General features: G+C 34.5%; 1 protein-coding gene across 3 annotated transcripts in view; it reads left to right on the plus strand.

The window, feature by feature from the left end:
• Window positions 1–26,587, plus strand: part of LOC117420824 (vascular endothelial growth factor C-like) — a 54,443-nt gene that overhangs the window by 11,843 nt on the left and 16,013 nt on the right. For all 3 annotated transcript variants that reach the window (XM_034034493.3, XM_034034494.3, XM_034034496.2), the window contains 3 exons: window positions 17,666–17,879; window positions 18,870–19,060; window positions 20,391–20,530. In XM_034034493.3, the coding sequence (XP_033890384.1) occupies window positions 17,666–17,879; window positions 18,870–19,060; window positions 20,391–20,530 (545 nt within the window). The remainder of the gene's footprint in view (window positions 1–17,665; window positions 17,880–18,869; window positions 19,061–20,390; window positions 20,531–26,587) is intronic.

Raw genomic sequence — 26,587 nt, forward strand, 5'->3', positions numbered from 1 at the left:
CATAGTCTTCCTCGTTCCATTCAAATCATCTGACAATGTTACTTTGCAACTCTTCTGTCCCACATACTCTATTAGAGAGAGCATGTGTGGCCAGCGGTTCTGAAATGTTCATAGTCTACTCAATACTGGAGACCCAGAAGCACTGAGAATGATGGCAAACATAACAAAAGTAATAAAGTAATTTACTTAATATAACTTTTTTTATACACATTTTTTTATCACTTTTTCATTATACTGGCAGTGTTTGGATGTATTTCAGGCATTTCAAACCACAACAAATTGAGTTGGTAATAATTACATTATTTCCTTTTTGAGTGTGTTATTATCCTTCACATAATATAATGAAATTTGTAGAATGGAGGACTAAATGACACAATCTTGTGATTTGTGACCAGTAGAGCATGTTCTTAAATCAAACAGTATCTTAATGTGGCAAAACATTACTACAATACATATACAACTTTCTAAGCTGTTTACAAAAGTAACATGTATGATAAAAGCCCAGATGCTATACATTATATATTTATTCTACAGGTAGTGGACAAAAAAATGGAAACACCAATGTAAAGTCACTTAATAGGGTGTTGGGCCACTATGGTATCCAGTTTTTGATGAACCTGTGTAGAAGCCCTTGCTTTCAATATATTTGGTGTCCCTCATTTAGCCAGGTGTTTCCATTTTTATGTCCACTACCTGTACATCAATAATATAATGTTATGCACAATGAACAGTTGTAGTATTTGTATAGTATTTGTAAAAAAATTAGTTACTTTGAATGTTTATTATCATTACCCCCCAAATGAGACTTTTACACTGTGATTGTGTAAAAACGGAACAAAACTAAACAGCTGCATCAATGTTTTTGCAATGAACCTTGCATCAGTTTACAATATTTATACAGAGCACAGAGGTCGGCCAGGGTGTCCTTGGCTCACCGTGCATCAGCTACCCCCGTAGTCTGTCCGGGCGTCTGCGGGCTTGCCTGTAAACTGCCCAGAGCTGCGTTGTCTTCCGACGCTGTAGCTCTGAGGCGGCTGCATGGTGGGTCTGCAGTGTGAAAAGAAGCGGTCGGCTGACGGGACACGCTTCGGAGGACAGCGTCTGTTCATCTTTGCCGCTTCCGAGTCAGCGTGGGGGTGGTAGCAGTGAGCTGAGCCAAAAAATAATTGGCTATTCTAAATGGGGAGAAAATGATAAAAAAACAATTGCAGACTATTAAATAAAAAAAAATAAAAAAAGGGAGTGGCTCATTGAAATTGGGGCAATTTTAAAGTTCTGTAGTTTATTTTAAACAAAATAAGATAACTACATTTTTCATTATTTAAACCAAGCCAAATAACTGTAAGGCAACAGGTGGAATATGCAATATATTTGGATAAACCCTGTAACTTTCTTTCTACCATGGAGTCTTCCTTCCTTCTCAAAATAAGCATCCAAGCCTTTTATGGTGTTCTACTCAAAAGGAAAAATACTTAAGAGTCCTGTTGAAGATATGCAATATGACTCAGGACGAATGCTTCAGCAGTTGGCACTGTAGTTAAATTGCTCTTCCATATAAAATAGGAATGCAGTTTGATGTCTTAATGCTCAATTTTTTCCAAGCAATTGAATCCTTCTATATTGCTTCCAATATAAATGTATAAGGTCATTGGTGGCTACCAAGGTTTTAGTCCAAAGCAACAGATTCAATGTAATTATGATTTCAATGTATGGGTAATTTACTATAAATATATAACACAACAATATCAAGAATGAAAACAAATATTAGTTATTTATTGGCATTGTAACAACATGGTATTATATATGGAGGGGACTGTGCTTTAAGAGTACCAATGGTATACTGTAGGGTAAGTATGGACTGAACTCTATTAACTGCTATGATGATTAATGTTTTAAACTGCTGCTGATTATTTATCATCATTGGGGGGAAAACAAATTTAGTAGTTGTTTCTGTGGCTCACTCCATTCTAACACAAACCCTCTAAAATCTGTATAAAACACAAACCCTCTCAAATTAAAATATGAATAAACATTTTTGGTCAAATATTCAATTGATATTTTGCTTCATCAAAAGTAAATTCCTTCACCCTTCATGTCAAATTTTCTTTAAAAAAAAAAATCATGTCTGCAATCACAAGTTACATAACAAATGTGGGCTAACTGCCAAACACAGTGCAATCCCCCAGCAGTAATAACATTGACTGTAAGTGAGGCAGTGAAGTGGCAGATCTAAATACCACTATCATTTAAATCATTAAAATAATAATCTACCTGGGCTTTTTTATATTTTACAGAGACATAAGAGACTTAACTTTCAGTGTTAGATGTTTGTTTTTCATAACCTTGGACCATTTTCATAATTTAAATAGTGGTTATATTTAGATCCGCTGCCGTTTACATCAATTAAACACCTGCCTTAATCTTCATCATCAAGCCACTTAAGTTATATTATTATTTGTTTATTTAGCAGACGCCTTTATCCAAGGCGACTTACAGAGACTAGGGTGTGCGAACTATGCATCAGCTGCAGAGTCACTTACAACTACGTCTCACCCGAAAGACGGAGCACAAGGAGGTTAAGTGACTTGCTCAGGGTCACACAATGAGTCAGTGGCTGAGGTGGGATTTGAACCGGGGACCTCCTGGTTACAAGCCCTTTTCTTTAACCACTGGACCACACAGCCAGATTATGTTCCTTGACTAGCATCATCTCTTCAGGATACATCACAACTGTTTATATGTCCTGTTGGTTTAGTCAGCTGTCTTTTCCCTTGGACACATTGCATTTTCCATTCTACTGTATGTCTATGAGGCATGGAAAAGAAAAAAAAAAAGTTTATTCAAAAACACACTTGCTCATTATGCAGGCAGAGCAGGCCAGGCAAGCAAAACACATGTTTTGTTTTGTTTTTGTGAACATTTGGTACAATTTGTGTGGATGTCTGTGGTTTCTAGACTCCTTAACAGTGCTTTTTTTGTTAGTTTTTTTGTTAATCCTATAATTTGCATACTTGGGCAGAACTTTAATACCTTAATCCACTTTTTTAGCTCATAATATGTTGTGTAGACTGTAAAACAGTGAATATGCTTCCCTGTTAATGAGGAAATAACAAAGCATGTTCTGTTCATGGTGCTCAAGCTGTGACATTAATGTTGTTCCTTAAACTAATAAAAAAGTGCAGTCACTTCCAAAACAGAGAAGCAGGAGATGTGGACACAAAAGGGTAGTCTAAGAGTGTATGTCTTTGGGACTGTAATGTGATACTTGGATTACATTTATTAGATTTAACCACTAATCTCTTTGTAAATAAAGTGTATACTTATCCTGTGTTGAAAGAACATTCTTTGGCTGGGTTTTTATCTTCCTACACGTTTTTACCCTGAAATGCATTGTTAATCTTAAGGTTGTGGTGACTGATTAAAGTATTTAGACTTTTCAAGCATAATTTAGTGGCTGCCCTGCCATTGTTTTTAGCTGTTTTATAGAATATGTCTGTAAGACTGTGATAGGACAGAAGCCCTGTCTGTAAATAGTGTTTGTTTTAGCTGTAGGTGTATAAATAAAGATGTATTATTTTGATTAAATTTGCTAAAATCCACGTATAGGATGTGGCCATTTCCAGATTGGGTAATTAGGTGCTAATGGGGAATGGCCACATGTATAAAAAGGGAACTAAATCCTTTGTTTGGGCAGAGGGAGTTTGAAAGAAAGGTTCAGTGGAGGCTAATGCCCAGCCGGAACAAAGCATGAAAGTAAGATACAGTACACCATGACATCATTGCTTGGGGGGTTGGTTTGTCTTTTGATTTGTTGTGTTTTGTTTAGCAGTTTTATTTTGGTCCTTGTACCTTGTTCATCTGTTTTATAAACCCTACATGCTAAATGTGTTGCTGACTACGACATCTATCTCTTTCACACAGATGAGTTGTGATGGCTCAGAACTGGCACTGTTGTAGGATTTTGGTCTGTGTGAATTGCATATACCGTCACAGAGCCATCATATTTTACTGAACCATCTTAACTGCCTGTGTGAAAAGCTTTGTTGGCAGTGAAGCACTGTAGTGGCCGTGGATTGAAAGTCAGCATCCCACATGACTGTATACTGGGCGTGTTGGGTCTTTTTGTCGTCGGTGTATTACATGCTTTCATTTTTTTTTTAAATATATTGTATTGCCTTCTTTGCAATAAAATACACAACCTATATTGTGCCTGAAGCTCCTGCAATTTCACACTTAACATGTTGTTACATTGTATAATATAACTGAAAATTCAAAGCAAACAAAATACAGACAGATTTACTTTGACAAATGGTGGTGCCATTTTGTTTTGTGATTTTGTTTGGTATCCGTTGCCATGAAAATGATATGTTGACTGACAGGTTTGAAAGTTGTACTCAGATTATCCCTTTTGCTGTGTGAAAGGGTTATGACGGATTTGTACCAGCATAGATTGCTCAGTTCCATGCTGTGTAAGTGGGTATTTTAAATAATTTTTTTAATGTTTCTGAGACGGCTCAGTAGCAGCATTTGTGTGTGAAAGGGGTATTAAGCTACCATATTAAGGTCAATGTGACTTTTTTCTGACGTATCGAGAACGTACACTTGAGTTGTTTGTACATTCGCCTTTGATTATGCCCCCACTATTGCAACAGTTGGCTCATTTTTCGTCTCCTTGATTGTTCAAACAAAATTCAAGTATCTTTAACTATTGTAATTTGCTGGACAGAGGCAATTTTACAATGCAAGCTCATCAATGCCAACTGCTGCGTCCACAGCATAAAATTGATGCACGGTTTACATTTTTAGTGGCGTTTGGCATTTAGAAATGCATAAACGTGGCTATCATCACTTTTTCTACCTTGTTTGCTGTCCAAAAATACAGTTCATTATATGCAGCAAAAATCTGCTTGTGTACCAGATTTGTACTTAATAATCAAGACTATTTTAACCAGAAGAATTTGAATGCATTGTAAATAGAATTATGTTTAAATGAAAATGTTTGTAAAGGAAGATGCCAAGTTTAATGAAAGCCTAGTGTGGTCAGATGAAAACATAAAGAATGTGTTCAACTCGGAAGGCATTTATAGTTCAAGCAAAAGAGGTATCAGAAAACTGTAAAGCAGGAAGTTATTCTGTTTTGTCCTCTGAAGAGAAACATATCGATGTTGTTAGTGACACACATAATGCAAAGACATTTTGCAAACCAACATGCTGCCATCAGCTTATTTGGCATAATATCCAGCAAGGTAAAGACCAAGTGTGGCTTCCACTTTCCCCAGAATTTAACTGAATGGAGAATATGTCAGATGCCAACACCACAGAAGGAACTGGAGACCATCTGCTTGAAAAAGCAAAGTTATTGAAGTATGCTAATACTGAACAACCAGACTTGCACAAGTTATTATGTACAGCACTTTGTTATGACGTGCGGTTATTGGCTTTTCTAAAATTTATTCTTAGGGCTACACAACTGAATGCAGAATATAAATCTGCAGATAAAAAAAAAAAATTATGGAAAAATGACAAGACATGTTTAGAGCTAAAATAATGAACAAGATAGGTGGTCTGCTAATTAGGGATTTCATGTCTCTCTATCTCTCTCTTTATATATAGCAGGTCATGATTCATTGTAAAATTGAAAGTAAATGGTTTTAGCGCACTTTTTTCTTTTTTTTTTCTTTACCTTAGTCCTACTTCGTACACAATTAATATAACAGATAATGGTGCATTGACACACTACTGTAGCATTGTGTGAAAATAAAGCAGACTCACACAAGCAGGGTCTTCGTTTTCTGAAATTGACGGTTTATTAATTTTTTACAATAATCAGAACCGCTGTCAACCACGGTCCATGATAAAATAGTAAACCCCTTTAATTAGTATTTCTCAATTTGTTTTGGTTATTCTCTGTCTCAGTCGTTTCCACTACACTTCTCATACACAATCCTCTTGCCAGCTCGCCGGGTCGTTACAATACTATACAGTACCTTACATATATGGCACACATAAAAAAAAAAAAATACATTGTATGCCAATCTGCTATAATTTTTGATTGGTATATGTTACTATAGTCCATATGCTCTGTGTGTGTATACACACACACACACACAGCATATTAACAGCATATTATTTTTTGTTGCCAAACCATATGCCCTGCATCCCACAGTGACCCATTAAAATATAAACTGATTTGTTTTTATATACAGTAGTTGTAATTTGTTCACCCGAAAGACCTGGGGCTCTTTTGTATATCATACAATGTCGTACTATATAGCGTTTCTATATAACTTTGCTCACACAAATTGCAGATGATAATTGATCGAAATACCTATCATATTTGAACTTACGATCTTGGAATAAACGACCCCCCCCCTGTTGTTTTTCTGTGCAAAAAAAATTCTCCTTGAGCTCAAATGAGCTGTGTGAGGACTAGTATTGCTGGAAACAGGGGCGGGACTAGTGGTATACATGGTTCTCATTTCAGGAAGTCCATTGCTTCACTATGCAGTTTACAGTCCTTTTAACTTTTTTTTAAATTTAAAATTAGTTAAATGTTCACCTATTTAGCAACCTCTTTTTGAGGATGTTATTTTAAATGGTTTATTCAGCCATCAGTTCTCGATTCTATGGTGACTAACCAGCAGACCAGATGGTAGATAATCGAACTCACCAGCGGCAGTGTCCCGCCCTTCCAGTATGATTGACGCTCAATGAGAAATATTAGAGTGAAAAGATTGTGCCAAAATGAAAAAACAAATAAATAAATAAATAAATATAATGTATTTCAATTTTTATATATTTATTTTCGTTATTTATTTATTTTGATATTTATTTATTTTCTTTAATTTTTGCACGAATTATCCTCCATATCCTTCTGCCATTCTCTCACTGGACAACAAAAATCGCCCCGTGTATGGTGAGAAGGTTCTCACGATAAATCACTGATGGCACATCGCCGGTGACAAAAACCGCCCCTTGTATGTTGGCCTTTACACCAGCTTCAACTGCACGCTCGATAATTTCATGTAAATTATTGGAATCGGCCATGATGTCTGTCTGAACACGAACCTGACCGAAGACCGTGGAAATACAGTATTTGGCCCCTCCGTCCTAAGAATCTTGACGTAAAGCACAAAGCAGGCAGAGCTCATTTGCATACAAACTCCAGATTTAGCTGGCCAGTTAAATATTTAGCTCATGTTAAATATTTTTTAGAGATTTAAGCTTTAGTTAAATATATAAGTTCACAAAATTCAGATTTATTTGCGAACAGCTAAATCTTGATTAAATATTTAATAAGAAAATATATATGTATTTTAAAATAAAGATTTTGCTTTTATTTATTTATTAATAAAACGCAGCAGCGCTTACCTCACAATCAATTCTCTTCCTGGTCTGACGTCAGCACAAAACCATCTTGCCACAATCTGCTTTTTTAAAATATCCGGCAAGTATTACTTATAAGGAACCAATCTACTTTCTTAAGATATTGCATACATTTAATCTGCTGCTTCTTGCATATCTTTAGGCAGATGGACAGCAAGGAACTAGAATAATCCATAACATGCAAGAATTCCTCTGTTTAGGATGCCCTGTCTGATGTTGCTGTACAAGTCTGAAGCATGCTTAGTTCCAGTTATGACGTAGACTGGTAGACCTTTCCTCTAGTTTGGAAACCGAACACTGGCCAGATAGAGAGCAGCTGTATGTTTCATGCTTCTTTCCAGATTGACTTCTATGGTGTGGAGATGAGAGATGATTAAATCTCCCAAATGACGTTTCTAGGAAATATGATGTGAATATTATGTTAAACCTAATATTGGTAATATTCAGGAAATTCATAACCCCAAGTCACAGTTTCATAAACTAATTAATGTTTTATAAAGTTGGGATTGTTTAAGCTTTTAGTGATTTTAGTAAACTGATTTTTTCAATTGTTTCAGATATTGTATCCCAGTTTTTAAGAATGGTTGAGAAACCGTTCATGGGAATTTTTTAATCTGCAGCAACATCTTCCTTTTCCACCGCTTTCAACACTTCCACAAGGATAATGCTAGTTTTTTTTTTCATTGAGCACTATGGCAACTCAAAATACATCATAGGATTAGTAGTCCTAAAACAGCACTAAAATACAGTATAAAGGGTGCTAATATGGGTGCAAGTTAATATATTTCCCAATATCCTTAACACTCAGCTGTTCTAACTGAAGCAATTCATTTAATTTGCACAAACAGAAAATATGTGTTAAGTGAATTTGTATTATAAAAAGTAATTTACAATAAACTACTACTAAATTTGGCTGGGACCATGTTGAAAATTCATAGTTATCAGGAAATTAGTTTAATTTGAGTTTGTTCTCCTGAGAATTGACTGTATATATATATATATACAGCTGGCTCTTTGAGCTAATATATATATATATATATATATATATATATATATATATATATATATATATATATATATATAAATATTAAAACAAAAACATTCTTAAGGTATACTGTGTTATAAACCTGCTTGTTTATAACTCACTGGTAAAGACTGCCACTCTCCAGTTAAGTTCTGTATGTATGTACATTTGTTTAAACATACACTAAAATACTAATATTTAGGGGTGCAAGTCAGTTATGATTGTTTTTTAGTTTTAATTTAATTAGGGTGCCCATTACTTTTCCCCCAATTTTCTCCCTAATGTAGAATGGCCAATTAAATTCCCTCACCACAGCAATTCCCCACACAGCTCGGGAGGGCGGATGTCAGCGAGCTACCGGCTGTCTTTCACTTGGTGCCTGGCAGGTAACGACCACTATAGTGCGATGAGGAGAAACAGTTCCTGCCGGTTTTACTTCCCTAACCTGCAGGAGCGCCAGAGCCAATACAGTGCTCCTTCCAGAATCCCCAGCAAAGATCAGCAACTTCGCATAGTCAGGACACGAACCTGCGCTCCCCTGACTGTATGACTCACCTTGCACACCACACAGCCGTGCTTTTATAAAACTGGGCTGCTCACAGAAGCATCTTATTTAAAGCAGCTTCCAGATATTTGTCCGCAGTATCCCGTTTGTTGGTTTTGCAGCTTCGCCCAGTTTACTGCTTATTCCAGTTTCACAGTGGTCCGGGACCTCAGCTAACACTTTATCTTCTTTCAATACTTCTTTCAGCTTTTCAACAAAAGGTTTAGGTTAGGGTGTTTGCGTATGTCTGTCAGTACTAGCACCAGCACTTTCATCAACAAACCTAAAAGGAATACAGCCCTAGACATATGAACACCCATATGTATGAAGCAGCAGTTATCCCTACTGAGGACAGCAGGTAAGTCTTGTCATTAATTTCGATTTATGTTCCCATATTAAAAATATTGAGGGGTGTCAATATTAACCGTCTACGTGCAACAATGTGTGTGTGATGAGCTCCCGAAAATGCTGACAGCTTCGTGCTGAGCCTGCAGACTCTTCTTCATTCTACTGTCCAAAAATAAATTGGTTTCAGTTTCCGTTTATTTTATTTATTTTTTGGTCTTGTTCGGTTGCACATCCCTACTAAAATAATATGATTTAAAGTAGTTTCAATGTCTTTCTTGTCTGTAACTAGCACTTTATGACCTGCATGGCTCAAGTTGTGCAATAGGCCCTTCTTCAGGCTTTGGGACCAATTACAGTACCCTTTCTAGTAAAAGACCTCCATGTCAGCTAATCACACTTAAGTGTTGTCACCAAGACTGGCCCATTATCAGAGTTAATTATAATTTTAAAAAATGTGTTTTTAGGTTATATTTTGGACTGTATTGCTTAGTCTGCTTGAATTTCCTATGGAAAATGGACCACTCTGCTTAAAATGTAATTGGCTGAAACAATCATATACAGCATTTTGTATTGTATAGCTGTTATTTTTTAATAAAACAAGACAATGTAAGAAATTATTGTTCTTACAGGTTTAAAACACTGCTGGTTCTGGATGGTGATAGCATTTTGTACCGCCATTGATCCCATAAAAGGAATCTTTAACTCGTCTTCTAGACTGTAATCCCTAAATTACATTCGATGCACTGTCATATTTGGCTTTAGGTCTATAAACATGTCATCTCCTTCACTTGTTGTTATCCTCTGTCCAGAGACGGTTTGCCTCCTACATGGTAATGCAATATATCAAGAATTTTGCATCAGTCCTTCCATATCAATTGGCATGAAAATATGCCTTTTGTGTAACTTATTTACAGGTGTTTTTACAATGTATTGTGGTAACACATTCTTCTGTACATGCAAGAGGCACAGAAAGGATGCTACAGGATAGCAGGCAAACAAATAAGTAGGAAAACAGTTGTTCTGATTATAACATAAATGTGTGAGTGTTTTTTTTTAGGGATTTCCTTCAATTGAAGAGAAAGGTCATATATAGGTGATATACTTTCCTTTCATGTGATTAAATAGTTGTCAGCAATGTTCTTTCCATGAAGTACAGTGAAACATATTTCTTGATGTAAGCTCAACGGTCAACTTCAGAGTAGATGTAACATTTGTTGTTCTTGTGATGTGAACTCACCTAACTGTTTACATTTTCTTTTGAGCATTGTGTGTAATGTAAGGTTTGATTAACTCCTAACACTTGGTTATGGTTGTGACCCCTCTGCAATTGGCTGGAGGTTGTGAGAAGTGTCTTTTTGTTTGAACATACATGTAGTACAGTCAAGAAGGACAATTTTGCGTTTTTATACTGTAGATCATATGCATAAAATGTGTTATTATTATTTAAGCACATGAAACCTAGATGTTGGGTCAAATTCACAAAGCTTTTACTTGTGAGTTATGTAAATGAATGAAAATATGTATGATATTTTTATTATTTTTTTTATTACTTTTAACCTGCATAATCAATTAATAAAGAATACAAATTAAGAGATGAAGAAATTCTGACATCATTTCCGAGTTGTTGTATGAGTATCGGACATCCGAAACGCTAGCAGTAACTATTGTTAAACCCATATTCCCTTTTGCAATGTCATCCTTTTTGCTTTGTTATTTCAACATAAATATACTTATACCATGTTTCCATGAACCACACAACTCGGGAACGCGCTCAAGTTGCCCCCCCCCCCCCCTCCACCTCCCCTCCGTTTCCATGTTCTTAAATAACTCGAGTTGTTCTCTGGTCTGATTTCACTCCTCAGGCTGGCCTGAATTCTAAAGTTTGAATTCGGGCTGGGAGGAAATTACATCACTAAAAGTCAATCGAAAATGTTGAAGGGGACATTTGGCTGGTGTTAAATTCTGCGGATTTGCTACCTTGGGGGATTTTGATGTTTTTTTAAATTGCCATTTTTCACTTAGCACGGTCACAAAGACAGTTTTGCATTTATACTTTTAATTCCAAAAAGATTCAAATAAATGTTTACTTAATGAAAGCTGTCTGCTAAAACAGCATCTCATTTACAGTAACTCGTTATACTAGCATCTACAATGTCACTGCAGCAACTTGGAGAACAACAAAGAAGGAATTCTAATCAGTTAGACTAGTGAGCACTGGTAAAATCAGCTCCGTTTTAAATGGTGCAGAACTCATTTATTTTAATATGTTTTTTTGTTTGTTTATGGAATACAGCGTATTGACAATAATAGTCAACCATTTTGTCCAAGTCTGGCTTAAACAATTTTGGCTGTTACTTAATTAAACCCTTGTAAAAAAAAAAGAAACACACAAAAAAACAAAAAATGCTTAACATAAAAAAATAACAGTCCTACTACAATACCAGGCGCAGTTTACAGTGCCTCGGGGTTTTCTGATCGCATCAGATCAATTCCAGATTTTTAAAATCCTTTGATGGAAATGTCCGGTCTACTTTTAATGTTTTCAAGAAAATTGGCTTCATCGTTGCCATTCTCATATGACACATTTCCAGTGTTTTCCCTGTTCTGCATACCAGTCTGCCAGATGTATACTGCATGAAACAAATGCAAAAGACTATCTAGATAGATTTATCTTTTAAATCATTGACAATTTGATTGTAATACAGTCTACAGAAAATGCACATCTTGACCTTTAACTCTCAAGTATTTCCGGGGAAAATCAGTAGTATTTACTGCCCAACTCACGTGATAACTCGGGTAACTTGGAAAAGCAGTGAAATGCCTCCTTTTTCACCAACTCGAGTCGACTGGAAACAAGGTATTATTGTTGAACAGATTTTGTTTTACCATTACATAGTTAAATCAATGCAATTGTCAAATATGTTTAAAATCTTTGTTTAGTTATACTGTATATTACAGTGTATTGGGAATTATAACATGCATTCTCACCTGTTCTGTATACACTTGTCCCATTGATGAACAAGTGCCTGTAAAAAGGTTTGAATGTACCAGCACCACAGAATAGGTTTTGATCTTCATCAGTCCTTTAACCACCATGTCATTCATGCTTAAGCTTACATTGTTATTTGGAAAAGTAAACAATGATGGAGAAAGGGATTGTTGTCGCAATACAAAGCTCAACCACATGTTGTCCAGTTTATGATGTACACAAAAATGGTTGCATTCTAACTATGGCAATCAGTGTGAAGAAATTAGTGTATATATATATATATATATATATATATATATATATATATATATATATATATATATATTACAGAACCAAAATAAAGAAAACACTGCAACATTGCCTTAAAAGGATGTTCACAAAAACACTTCTGATTTAAGTTTTGAGCATCTTACGTTATGGTTGGACAGAAAGGAAAACTTCAAGAGTATTATTGGGTAAAAACAATAAAAGAACAAGTAAACATGGGAATAGGAAACAAGCTATATGTGAATGTGTTTAGAAGTCTGAGTTCTCTATTGTTCCTGGTAGGAAACAGACTATGGATGTTATCTTAGGAATAGGATAAACAAAGAAAATGAATGTTCTCAATACAGTAAAGCAGATATGTTATTTGTTTTTCTTTTCCCAAGACTTCATGCTTCCTGAACAAACAAAAATAACTAATGTTGGTGGGGGTATGTGTTTCCATTGTTAAATATGTTTAGAATATACAGTACTGCACATTTGTATACCTGCAGTAAAACTCAGACTGTAACTTTTGGAAAAAAAAACAAACAAAAAACATTTGAGATGAATCTATAATAAATTATAATGGATGTAAATGAAGTTACACATTTTAAGACATTCTCCTGTGTAAGTGGTATCTGAAATTCATAATATGATATGGAGACTTTATGTGTTTACGACTGTCTGTTTGTATGTAACCCTTACTGTACATTTTAACTTTCTGTCTCTCTGCCTGTAGATTACACTAAGTTTTCACATATACCTAGAAAAGCCTGTTCTGGACATTTGTAAGATAACGTGACCATCATAATCTGGGGGTATACTGTATGAAGGCTGTACAGTTCATTCTAGGTCACGTGGATGTGCTTTTTTTGTGTTACTGATGGCTCTAATTAATAATCCCTGTTAGATGATCTTGTATGAAATACTAACCTTTTTCATCGGGCGACAAGATACTTTTGCAGCAACATGACCATAAACACCTGAAGTGACACAGACGCGATGCGCCAGATCTGTAAAACTATTAAAAATTGCTATTGACAATACAGGTCAAGACTGGTACATATTCATCAACATGATGTAGAAATTCTGAGTGTCTTCTCTGACGGTATTTCAAAATATATGGCAACATATCATACATACCAGGCTTACCCAGTGCCTTCGAAATGGACTCCCATATATTATTATTATTATTATTATTATTATTATTGTTATTATTATTTATTTCTTAGCAGACGCCCTTATCCAGGGCGACTTACAGTTGTAAACAAAAATACATTTCAAGAATCACAGTACAAGTATTAATACAATTAAGAGCAAGATAAAATACAATGACTTCGGTTTTAGCAAGTACAAGTATATGACAAAATACAATTAAATAACGGAGCAGATAACAGTGTCAGTGATTTTACCATTCAAATCTGTATCTTTATAATTGCGATGATCTTTATCTTAAAGCTCTGGGTATTTTTTCACTGCAATTATTATTTTTTCTTCCGTTATTTTGGATACTGCTTCACCCTGCTGGACCATGTGCATTGAAGCTGTTCTCTGATTTGATCAATTCCTGAGTTGTCGTGCGAAGAAATTGCAAAAAATAGGATTCAATCCTATTTATTTCACATCGCTCCTGGTGTCGCCTGTAGTGTGAAAGATACTTATCAAAAGTATAGGTTATATTAAATGTGTAGTATTGCTGCACATTTTTGCTTGTTGCATCGAGTCTGGTGTGTAGGGGCATTTATAATTGCTTAATTTGAGTAAATTATTCAGAATCCACTTACCAAGTTTTGAAAGTCACTCTCCATTTTAAACAACTAACAGCATTTTCAGAGCAATCTGGAGGTCAGTCCAGGCTAAACCTGCTGTTTGGCTTTAAAAAAAAGGATCCTGTCTTGTTTTACCATCAAGGGACATGGATATTTATGTGGTTTCGAGACCTGAGAGGAAGAAAAATTACTTGAGTAGTGCAGCATCTGTTGGCCCAAAAATTAAAAAAAATATAGTTTTATATAATACCAAAGAAATAAAAATCAATTACAAAGACATGTCAGCTAATTCATTCATCAGTGATATAGCACTGTACTGCTCATACAGTATACTTTACGCAAAATAAAATTCAATAACTAAATAAAGCACGTGGAGGTGGGGCCCAGCAGGTGACTCACCACAGTTCTCTTTAAATCTATTGTTGTTCATTGTTTTTCATTTTTAAATGACCTCATAGTCATTGTATAACCGTTATATGGCACTCCAGGGTGTGTGTTGTTTTGGGCTATTGCCACTTGTCAGCCGGTGTAGGACACAATGCACCTGACGAGTGGCAATATACCACAACAACACACACCTCATTGTGTTATATGGCTCAATTAAAAACAATTCTTGTATCTCATAGTTTTAATTTTTGAAACTGACAAACACTTCAGTGCAATATATTTCTTATTACTGGTAGTAAGAACTTTTTAAACTTGATAAATTAAAGAAATATAAATGTTAGAATTACTAGATTTTGGAGTTACATGGCTAATTATGTCTACTAAATCAGTGGAGAGAAGCACGTTCCTAGAAGTTATTTTATTGACATCCCTGGAGTCATAAACATTATCTTTTGAGTTTTATCACTCTACAGTCAGTCATGAGGGCAACTGGGCATGCTTCCTGGAATGTTCCAGACAAAAGTATCGGTTTCCATCAGCAGCCACTGACAGCCCTCATGTTTTCACACTGAGAAGGAGTGTCCCAAAGGGGCTGCATGTTGCACATTCACACTACAACGCTTGTGTTTAATGTTAATTCCCAGACCTGCTAAAATTCTACTCAGCTTACCAAATAAATTTTGACTGGTCCTAAGTGAAGGAAAATTGGATGTTAAAATGTTGTGTACACAGAATCAAGATACAATTATTACTATGATTAATAGCTCTACACAAATAAAATTACAGTCAGTATTGCATTAAGACAACCAGAAGAAAGTGCAGCTAGGTTATTGAAGAATTCATTACCCACCCATTATTTTATAAAGTAATGTGACAGTTAAACTGTTAATCAGTAGGAGTAGTAGCTGGAAAAGAGGTTAAATGTTGACCTTTTTCAAAATAACCCCGAGACCTTGCATTGAAAGAGGAATGCCAATTGAACACAGGACGAGGGACGTCCAAGTTAAGCAGGCCTGCAAGGTAGAGGTCTGGTTGTAAGTGTTGCAGTTGTTCTGACAGCAGCTGAGTTACGGTTTTGACACCAGGCATAAACAAAAAAATAATAATTTAACTAATCAAAGGAAATATTTTAATCTAAATGTACATACAGTATACTGAAAAACTTGTTTATACAGCAGTGTTAAAAAGATCAAGCATCTGAGTTGAATTTCAGAAACAGCGCTGTGTTCTTTCTTACAAAATTGTATTCTCAAAAAGATGATTTGTAAAATTCTTTTGATATATTTATTGAGTTATACTATACAGAAGATTACAACTACCCAACGAGATCAGAATGTGGACAGAAAGAGGCAGTATGATAGACCACACATATGATGAGTATTATTTTTATCAATTGAATATTTTTCTAGGTTGAATACAATAACTTTATAGGAGAAACTATATAATGGTGTGACCTCTCAGTAAAATAACATGTTTTCTATTTAAAAATGATTTTATTATGGTGCACTTTTTCTCACTTGCCACAGTCATCATTACAAATGTTTCTTGTTAAAGTAATGTTGAGATTTTACATTTCCAGACATTTTCATTCTGTTGTTGAACAAGACCGAACAATGTGCCATGTATTAAAACAGTATATTCAGCAAGTAATTACAAACGACTTGAAGAAGAATAAGAATAAGAATGGGTCAGGTTGTTTATGATTCCTTTGAAAACTCTCTTTTGCATTATTTTCTTGTACTGCAAGTCGTTGATTATATAAAAAACAAAAATGTGATTCATGGCACCATCCCAGTACAAAATATATTCAGTATAATAATATAAAAGGTATGCATACATTAAGCACATACAGGAACTGGTGCTTTCCTTATTAGTACTCAATTAATGCAAGTATGCATTACTGTTTTAAAGCTCAAGTCACTCAGAGGTCTACCAGGAAAAGACAACTAGACAGAAGGAAAACAGCTGTGGATGTGGTTAAGTTGGAAGGAAACTGGGGAAGCTGATATACATCAGTAGATAGATTGCAAGATTGTTTAGGAAGAAACCGTTAATTTGTAAGAAAAACAAAAAGCAAAATGGACTGAACTTTGAGAGAAGCAGTGATAAGTCATCAATCCTGAGCAGTAAAATATGGACTGATGATGGAAAATTATATACAAATAGTATTCTGATCCGTGAATACAATGAGAACTGAGTTATGGTAATAATATTGTTTTTCCAAACTTGAACAAACAAGGATAACAGAAGGGGGACAACTATTTGCCATTTACTTTCTCAGTTAGCCAATTCTTTTTTTGTGTTATTTATCTACCTCTTTATATAAAGGAAGTCTTAGTTCAATTTTTTAATCAATTTGCAGATGTTTCCGTATCATCCCAGATGACACTGTCAGCTTTTCTTTCTCTCTCAGCAGTAACTGTTTTTTTTTAACTGAAGAGATGTTACTAATTCACACATTTTTTGTTCGGTAAATGGGTAGAAAGATAATCAGGTTAATCAGTTAATCAGGTTATGAAACTAATATCCTATTCACACTACCGACATCTTGTTTTGAATATTTGGTTATGTATTAAGTCAATGGCAATTGTGTAATTTCAACACATTTGTATTGCACATTATTATGGTAATGTCGACAGGGTATATAAGAGAAATATGGAGAATACAGAAAGGTGTCTTTCTGTGCAGAATTACACATTTCCACAGCTGGTTGTGTTTTAATTAAAAAACTCGTTTTGATCATCAGTACAATATTCCATTTAAAGGAGTAAAAATTTCACAGACTACTCATCTCTGCTACTAATTTAATTGAATCATTTTGCTAATACCGTAGATGGGGGATCTTATTGGTAAGCTAATGAAGCTTCTTTAAAATGAGTGTGAACTCTTTTAATAGACTGACTTTGTTGAGGCACTTTTTACATTCAGGATCTCCAGCACAGTGTAACTGATCTCCTGTGTTTCTTTGTTAGGACTATCCAGAACCAGAGCTAGAAGAACAGTTGCGGTCTGTATCCAGTGTGGATGAACTCATGAAAATAGTCTACCCAAAATATTGGAATATGTTAAGATGCCAGTCAAAGAAAGGCGGGCATCTGCAAGACAGAGAAAAAGCTGCCTCTGACGCAAGGGCTGAGGAACCCTTAGTGTTTGCAGCAGCATTTTACAATCTTGACATTTTAAAAAGTAAGTTTATTGTAATATGAGTACATAATTAGACTCATTTTATTTCAGAACTGCCAAAGGACATTTTTCAGTTATTGGAGGATATGCAACTAGCAGTTTTCCCTCTAGGGTGTACAGAACCATTTATCATATCTGTACTATATGATAACCATTCCTGTTTTTTATATGTAAAATTAACAACATAACAAGCAAAAGATTAAAATCTGAAAGATTTGTAATCCCTACTGTTATCCTCAGGAGAAACGCTGCTGAAATTTGAAACATTTCCCAACAAAATGACATCAGTGGCCAGATATTGTTTCCTTTCCAAACCAAACTATCAGATCTCTGAATTACAGCAAAAGAGACCCTGATTACTGATCCTACTGCCCAATAGTGTCAAAGCCATTATGAGATTTAAAAGTGAAATGTTGTATTTAATGAATACACAATGAACTCTGGCTTTATATCCCAGTTATGTCAGTAAGCTAGGAAAGGTCTACAACTGAAATATACTGTAGTGGGATATTGAAGATCATTGAGTATTTTTGTATTTATTTGTTTTTCCTCATGTTTGCTTTATATATATATATATATATATATATATATATATATATATATATATATATATATATATGTACTTTTTAAATTTGAAACTGTTTTTGTAAACTACACTAAACTGTCCCACGAGTTCACTTAGACAGATCCAGTTAATTTTTACTGTGCCTGTTGCAGTGGTCTGTTCCTATAATATTGACTGCAATAACAGTTATTATTCGAAGAAAAGTAGAAACATCTATTTATAATAAAAGACATTTACATTACATTAGAAAATAATTAACTAAATTATGATAATGCTTGCATGTACATTGTTTGTTATTTACTAATGCACATATATAATAGCATATTTTAAACCTAATCATGTGGGCAGTGCATCAGATATATATTTTTTTTAGCACTATTGTATTTCAACTTATTCTTCTGTCTGATTTTTCAAAATGCATTTGACAGGTATTGATACTGAGTGGAGAAAGACCCAGTGCATGCCACGAGAGGTTTGTTTAGATGTGGGAAAAGAGTTTGGGGCAGCAACAAACACCTTCTTTAAACCACCCTGCGTGTCTGTCTACAGATGTGGGGGCTGCTGCAACAATGAAGGACTTCAGTGCATGAACATTAGTACATCTTATATCAGCAAAACAGTAAGTTGTTACTAAAGTTAAAATACAGTATTCTAAAACTTCACACATGAATTGTGCCCTCTTTATTCCTTTGGAACCTACATGTCTTGTTTTGTCCTTTATCTGACCTATCTTATGAGTTCAAAAAGTGTTTTACTGTAAATGCTGTTTGTTTTGTGCCCAGAGATAATTAAAGTACAGCTGCGAATGAACGGAAGCCAATTCCATTTTTTTCTTTTTACACAAATTAATTAAATTGGTGCCTACATTCTATAAATGAGAAAATCATATGTGCTCTATACGTAAATGGCTATAAATTAGCCTGTGAAGGGAAGAGTTACACCCAGTAAATTAGGTGGTGTCAGTTCCTAGGTCATGTTGTTAGGTCAGGCCATCTTGTTACTACTTCATCATTATCAGTGACAAGAGTTTTAGTTTGAATATTTATAGTTGGGATGGTGCATCAATGCCAAATTTTTGTGTCTGTAAAACAGAGTTGATCTGCAAGTGTTATGGCCGTGTAGTAAAGGGAAAGAGTCAAGAAGATTGGTTTTAATGACCATTGTGAATTCTGTAACAGTCCGTGAAGTAACAGCCTTTTCAGTTAAGAACTGTAATAAATAATAGGTGGAAACCACTTGAGTAAATTCTTCCAAATACAAATTGTATGGCCCTTTAAGTAATATATTGATATATACTTACTGGAACTGTTGAACTGAAATTGGTTATTGATAAAAATGAATGTTTTTGACAAGTCATTGCAGTTATATCACTTTTTATAAAGTGAAAAGTGCAATTTAATGCAAACCTTTATTTCTTCTCGATGAAAATGTATGTTGCAAAATAAGTAACAAAAACTGAAAAGGTTCACTTATTAATGTACACTTTAAGGGTTATTGGATCTTGTGCATGAAAACATAATTAATTAGGATACTCATGGTAACATGGAGTTACTTCATAACAGTAAATGGGAGTACATAATGCATTTATTTGAAAACATATTCCCAAGGCTTGAAATCTTTTTAAGAATTTATTCTTGAATGAGTTGCTAATTCAAGTAATGCTGCTGTCTCTTTTGAACACTTTTAAATAAGCACTTGTGGTTGACACAGCTGTGTGGGCTCTGGCAAACAAGTTATTTAAACAAAAATTATATGATTAAGAAATTACTATGCTCAGCCATTGTTAGCAATGCTGTAACAATTTGTATTAGAATAAACAACATTGATAAAATAAACTAATTTGTTGAGAGTCATGGTGTTTGCAGACAGTTGTGTTCCACAAGAATGTCAAATTATGGTCATGTTTTTTGTCATGTTTTTTGATTTTGTCCTATTTTATCCTCTTCTAGTTGTTTGAAATTACAGTACCGCTGTCTCAAGGACCAAAACCAGTGACAGTCAGCTTTGCCAATCATACATCTTGCCGCTGCTTGTCCAAACTGGATGTTTATAGACATGTGCACTCAATCATTAGACGTTCTCTACCAGAGTAAGTTTCTGAATCTTTCATTTGATGTTATTATTCTGTTTTTATTTCTCAAATAAGTAAATGTTTATTTATTTTTATTTTTTTTGGGGGGGGGGATTGAGAATGAGTGTATGCTCAGTTTAAAATATATAACCGTAAAAGCTGAAGATTGTAACTGTCTGTGTTTTTATATTTGCAGGTATTTTCCACAGTATAATCTAGAATTTTCCACGGTTATATTGATATCAATAGATTTAATTCCAACACTGTGGAATTTATAGACATTTTCAATTCTACTGCATTTCCATGACAAGCCCATATGCAACCTTGAAATAGAAAGGTTAATACTTATTTGTTATAACCCTGTTCAATCTCCCTGAACCCGACGTCATTACATTTAGGGGGTAGTTTGCTTTAATGGTTTCCTTTACATTGAACATGTGTGTATAATTAAATAAGATACAAAACAGAACAGTATTTCTGTAGGTTTTACAGCAGGTCGAGGCCTTGTATTCAGATATTGTTGAAGCCTTAGAAATGGAATGCAGATAGTGAGGTACTGATTGCTGCTTAACTCGCCTGAAGCAACCATAACAAGGGAATAGTTAAACAGGGGCCAATTTATAGTATATTTTTAATTGAAATTGAGATTCCCAGTATGATTTATGGGAAGTGTTGTAGAAGTTACAGTTACAAATAGTTATTTCTCAGGCACAGTTTACATTTTACAGATATATTTTCTACGGCTTGGTTAGGCTGCAGCTTGACACATTTTTTGATTAACCGTTTTACATTTTCTAGCAAGATGACATGAAAAGTTCGTTCACGTGACATGTAAGGTCTTGCAATATTAAAGCACTTTCTTATTTCCATGTTATTCATTAGTCGTAGTTCTTTTTCTTATGTACATTAACTGTAAGTTATTTTTTCTGCCTGAAAAAGGAATCATTACAGTTTCAAAGTTACTCATTATCCTTCCTATTTAAAAAAAAAAAATAGAACCAGAAGGGTAACTGCCCCCAACCACTTCTAAATATACAGAGTGAGAGGAGTCAATCCCATTCCAGAATTAAACCTTGGATAAGGAGGAATTTCCTATAAAAGGGCAGTTGACATTTTGCATTCTTAGTGCCCCAGTGGAGCACTTATGAAGACATCTGTCTAAACTTGAATAGGTTTAACAGAAGTCACTTTGTCCAGTGGGACCTGGGCCTTTGACAGCATGCCAAGATATGATTGATAGATATATACATTTTCATAAAGAGTTTAGTAATATATTTGACTATGTGTGGTATCTGGGTTGAGTACTTGAAAAAATTATATATGTATTGCTGAACCCTTAAGCTTTCTGCCACTATAACAATACTTTCTTGAAAACCAATTAGTGAACCAGTTGTATTCCTAGTGTTATGTATTTATCGCCATACTATTGCTAAGGTTGCTGATTACATGTGTATTTTGGATTTGACATTTTGCAAAGTGCCATTTTCTATTTGTGTTGTCGTGGTTACAGAGTAAGTTTATAAAAGCAGTTACTTCCTTGTGAGGATATATCATTTAATGTTTGTTAATTTAGTGCAGACATGTACAGTGAACTTCCTGTTACACTGTTGTTACAGGTTATGATAATGGAGAAATTCAAGCCAAGATCTTAATGAGCTTTCCATCTTGTACCATATTTCCATGAACCACATGAATAGAACAGATTTGTTTAAAGATAATCAAAACTAATGTTATTATTACCACATTTATCAGGGGACAAATAATTATTTAAATTTACACCAACTAAAATAAGATTGTGCAACCAACAATTACATGCCTTTATTCTCGACCGCCTTCTTGCATTCATTTCCAATCGTTTCTTCTTAATCTGCACAATTCCTTCTCTTCGCTTCTGTTTTCTCCAGTTTGCAATGTGTTTGCAAATAAGTTTTAAAACAAAACACACACATTCAAGGGTAGCTAATAACGTCTGCAGCAAATTCACAGAATGAGTTTCCATTTTTGTCAACAAAACGGTCTTGACCTTTAACTCAAGTATTTCTTGGGAAAATTGGTAGTATTTCCTGCCCAACTCGTGATAACTAGGGTAACTCAGGAAAGCATAGAAACACCATCTTTTTCACCAACTAGAGTTGTCCATTAACTCGAGTTCTGGGAGAATTCAGGCCAACTCGAGTCGACTCCAGTTGGCTGTCCCTGGAAACGAGGTATTGGACAACCAACTGGATTTTTTTGTGGCCTGCTTTGATAAATATTATGTCATTGTTTAACCAATTCTATATAAATATTTGTCCACCTATTTGAGCTGACAGTTCCTACTTCAGGCATTTCTTATCAAGGTATTATATTATCGGTTACAGGTTGTGAATTAATGGAGCAATGACAAAAGCCGTAGCATCATTCAATAAAGCAATTCACTTAACACTTTTTCTTTCTTTCTTTTGTCTATGGGCATGACAAGCACTTCTAAAACTTCTGTTGTATTTTCTGTGCAACAAGTTTGTTCAGACCTAGTTTTTATCTGATAAATTACACAGCATCATAAAAGTATTGTAGAACTGTTTCCTTTCACAGTGTAAATGCTGGGTTTTGATTCTATGGAAAAATAAAATGCATTTGCCATGAAACTGTTATTTTGTTAAAACTGTATACAGTATTTCTTTTAAATTATTAAAGGCAATCAGTAGTGTTTACAACCCATTTCTGTTTCTCATCTAATCTGTTTAAATTATTTATTTCAAAAACGATGCCACAGATTAGTGAAAGAAATAGAAATAACTGTGTGTTAAAACTGAACACTAAGTTATCAAGAGCTTTTATACATCAGATAAAACATTGGCTAATAGTAAACTGAGGGACACTTGTAACACCTCAGGGACATTTTTGTATGTGTCTTGGAAGGATTTATATTTTAAGAGCAAGGCTAATCCCCGTTATCTTGACATTGTGTTCCTAAACAGCTTTTATAAACAGATGGCCAAACTGTAGTGATCTTCAGCCATAAATCATTTCTCTTGTCACCATAGTGTATGCTAATAAAATAGATCCTTTTGATTACAACTGGCGTTTACACAGTTGTATTGGTAAGTTAAAACGTCTGGGGAATCCCTTTATAAATACTTCCTTAATGTTTTATTCATTTGCATTTCATTCCGAAAAAATCCTTACTGTCAAGATGATTTGCAATAAGAGAAATTTTGGGAAAATGTATCTCTCGTGAGGTTTTAGAAATTCAGTACATGAAAAAAGCAGATGTTCTTTAGACAGTAACATGCAATTGGTGTTTTGTTCTGTTGTTATTTATCAGGAGTGTCTCTGGGAACCTGCCTTATCTTAACTTACCTTAACGTCTTCTACTCGTCTCTAAAACTTTTTGTTCTTATTTTGCTCTCTACATTTGACCTCCTTGCATGCACAAGATCTTCTTGACTGCACACATCTGTAGCCTTTGCTGTTTTCTAAAGGACAAGTAAATTAACATTGTTCACACATTCCTGAGACATTTTTAAAGGCCCCCTAACCGACTGTCACTTATTTTACAACATCCTGTCATGTTCAATCTGCAAACACTTCTTCTTAACTGTAACACACTATTGTTGCCAAAACCATTACTGGAATATAAAAGTTCTTGGGTGCTTGTGACGGGGTGCATGTTGCCAAGGAGAGTCAGAGACCAGGAAGCTGTAGTTAAGCGCTCATACGCACATATTTATTTACATTACTCAAAACAAACACATAGTACCGTCCACCACACCATTCCTTCACCAACACAATTCTAACTACACCCGTGATCACCCTATATATACACCTGACAGCTCCAGCCACATTCCAACGTGTGTTTGCAGGGATGATTTTAACTCCTTCCCTGCCACCCAATACTCCCCATCACCTCCTCCATCTTCACTAAGAAAGCCTAGGTTAATATGGACATATGGCTCCACTCTTATCATAAGTATATCTGGTATTTTTCCTGGGAATTGTTAAAATTTTAAACTGAATAAAGAATATGAAACATCCTGATTAGAAGTCATGAATTTGATATGTGGTATGTGTTTTAAAAATGTGCATATTTCGTAAAAACCAGCAACAGTCTTGATAGGTTTCAACAAAAAAAAAGGCTACATCTTTTTGTCTTTCATCATCTATTGGATAAGATAAACTGTTAAATAATAATTTTGTTTAAGCTAATGTAAAATCCACATCGTATCCAAAATAATAATATAAGGAGGAAGGCTTTCAAAAATCCAGACTTTACATTAAATACAAATACTTAATTTTACGTAAAAACTATAAATCAACTTTAAAGTTTAACTTTAGAGAGATCAACCAGTCTTGTAAAAGAACTGAGCTGCAAATAAACACATAAGAAAAAAAAAACAAAGTCAATGAAAATAAGAGACCTTAAGCTGCTCCAAATATGTGGTATGCCATGGTTCTTGGAAGTTGTATACAAGTATTTACTTTTTGTACTTCCTCTGTAATCTCTGATGGATATTCCTACATATTGCACATTGTAGCTTGTATTCTACAGTCATGTTGATCACTCGCATGAATTAGAAGCTGTGTTTAAAGTTAAGCCCCTTCAGTCTAATAACCAGAAAATAGCTTGAGAGAATTCACCCTAAGCGGAAACACCTATCTGAGATCAGATTTGCAGATAAAATGGTGATTTGGAGATTATAGGCACATGATTGAATCAAGATTGCTTGTAAACCAAGCAGTATTGCTGCTGAAGGTATCCAGAACTTCCAGGGAGGTACTGGTAGTAATGCAGATCTTAAATCCTGCTGTAACAAGAAATTGGATTGTAAATCTATTCCTTGAAAGATAAAAAAAGACTACAGTAAATGGCGCTGAAACATTTCAAAGATAACCTTGTTGATGTTTTTTATGTATCTTTTTTTTTTTATCAAAGATTAGTGTAACAAGAAAAACAATTTGAAAGATTATTCTGAACTTTATAAACAATCTAGGAATATGTTGCATATTTGTTAAAACTGCCTTAATTTACTACATTCTTTGGCTGGTTTAGTGTTTCTATTTTCTTTTTTTTTTTTTTTTTTATTTACTTCAAAGAGAAATCTCTGTTTTGGTTGGAGCAGGGAGCCCTGTTAATTGTATGTGTACTTGTTTTTCAAAATGCTTACTGTTTGACTGTGATAGATTACAGAGCATTGAAAATATGCTTTCTTTAAAGAATAGTTTTATGCAGTAACAATTCACAAAATAAAAATTATGTCTTCTATAAAACCAAAGTAGTAAAATGTGTATCAGATTGCTGGTATGGCTTTACATTTAAACTCAGTCATTTCATTATTATAAGTTTGTTTTTACTGATTCTAGTTTTGGGACATACATAAACTATATATATACGGTATTCCTTTGAATTTAAGACACCAATTTTTTCTTCTCAAAAAAGACCTGCATCTTAAATGTGAGTATAGTGATGCATTAAATAGTATATATATATATATATATATATATATATATATATATATATATATTTATATATATATATATATATATATTAAAATCGCCAAAACAAGACGTGCCTGTCTGAGTACACAACAGGAACGTGACTGACTGCCCGAGAAAAGACGAAAAAAAACGTTACTGCCCGATCTCGAATTATGTATGACATACAGGCAACCATTTTCAAAGAAGCGTCATTAGCTTCCTGAGGAATTCAAAGAGAAGCTTTTACAATTTCAGCATTTTGTTATTAGGCTCTGTTCTAACAAACAGTACCCTGTATTTTTCAATGTGACAAGCAATACCACAGTTCACAAAAAGGGAGAAAAACAGGTTTGAGTAATCACAACTGGAAATAAGCAGCAGCACATAACTGTAATGAGAGAGAGAGAGAGAGAGAGAGAGAGAGAGAGAGAGAGATTTTTATTTGCACTTTATTTGCAGTAAAATTATCTGATTACAGAAAATCCCCCCAAAAAATTATTTGAATCCACTTTTCTTCCATTTCATCTTCTACCCTCTATTTCTAAAAAAAAACTAAAACACATCAGTCATTACAGGTTAATCATCAGTTCTTCATATATTTCACATAAGGCACCAATT

This window comes from Acipenser ruthenus, chromosome 1 (assembly GCF_902713425.1).
Source record: "Acipenser ruthenus chromosome 1, fAciRut3.2 maternal haplotype, whole genome shotgun sequence".
NCBI lineage: Eukaryota > Metazoa > Chordata > Actinopteri > Acipenseriformes > Acipenseridae > Acipenser > Acipenser ruthenus.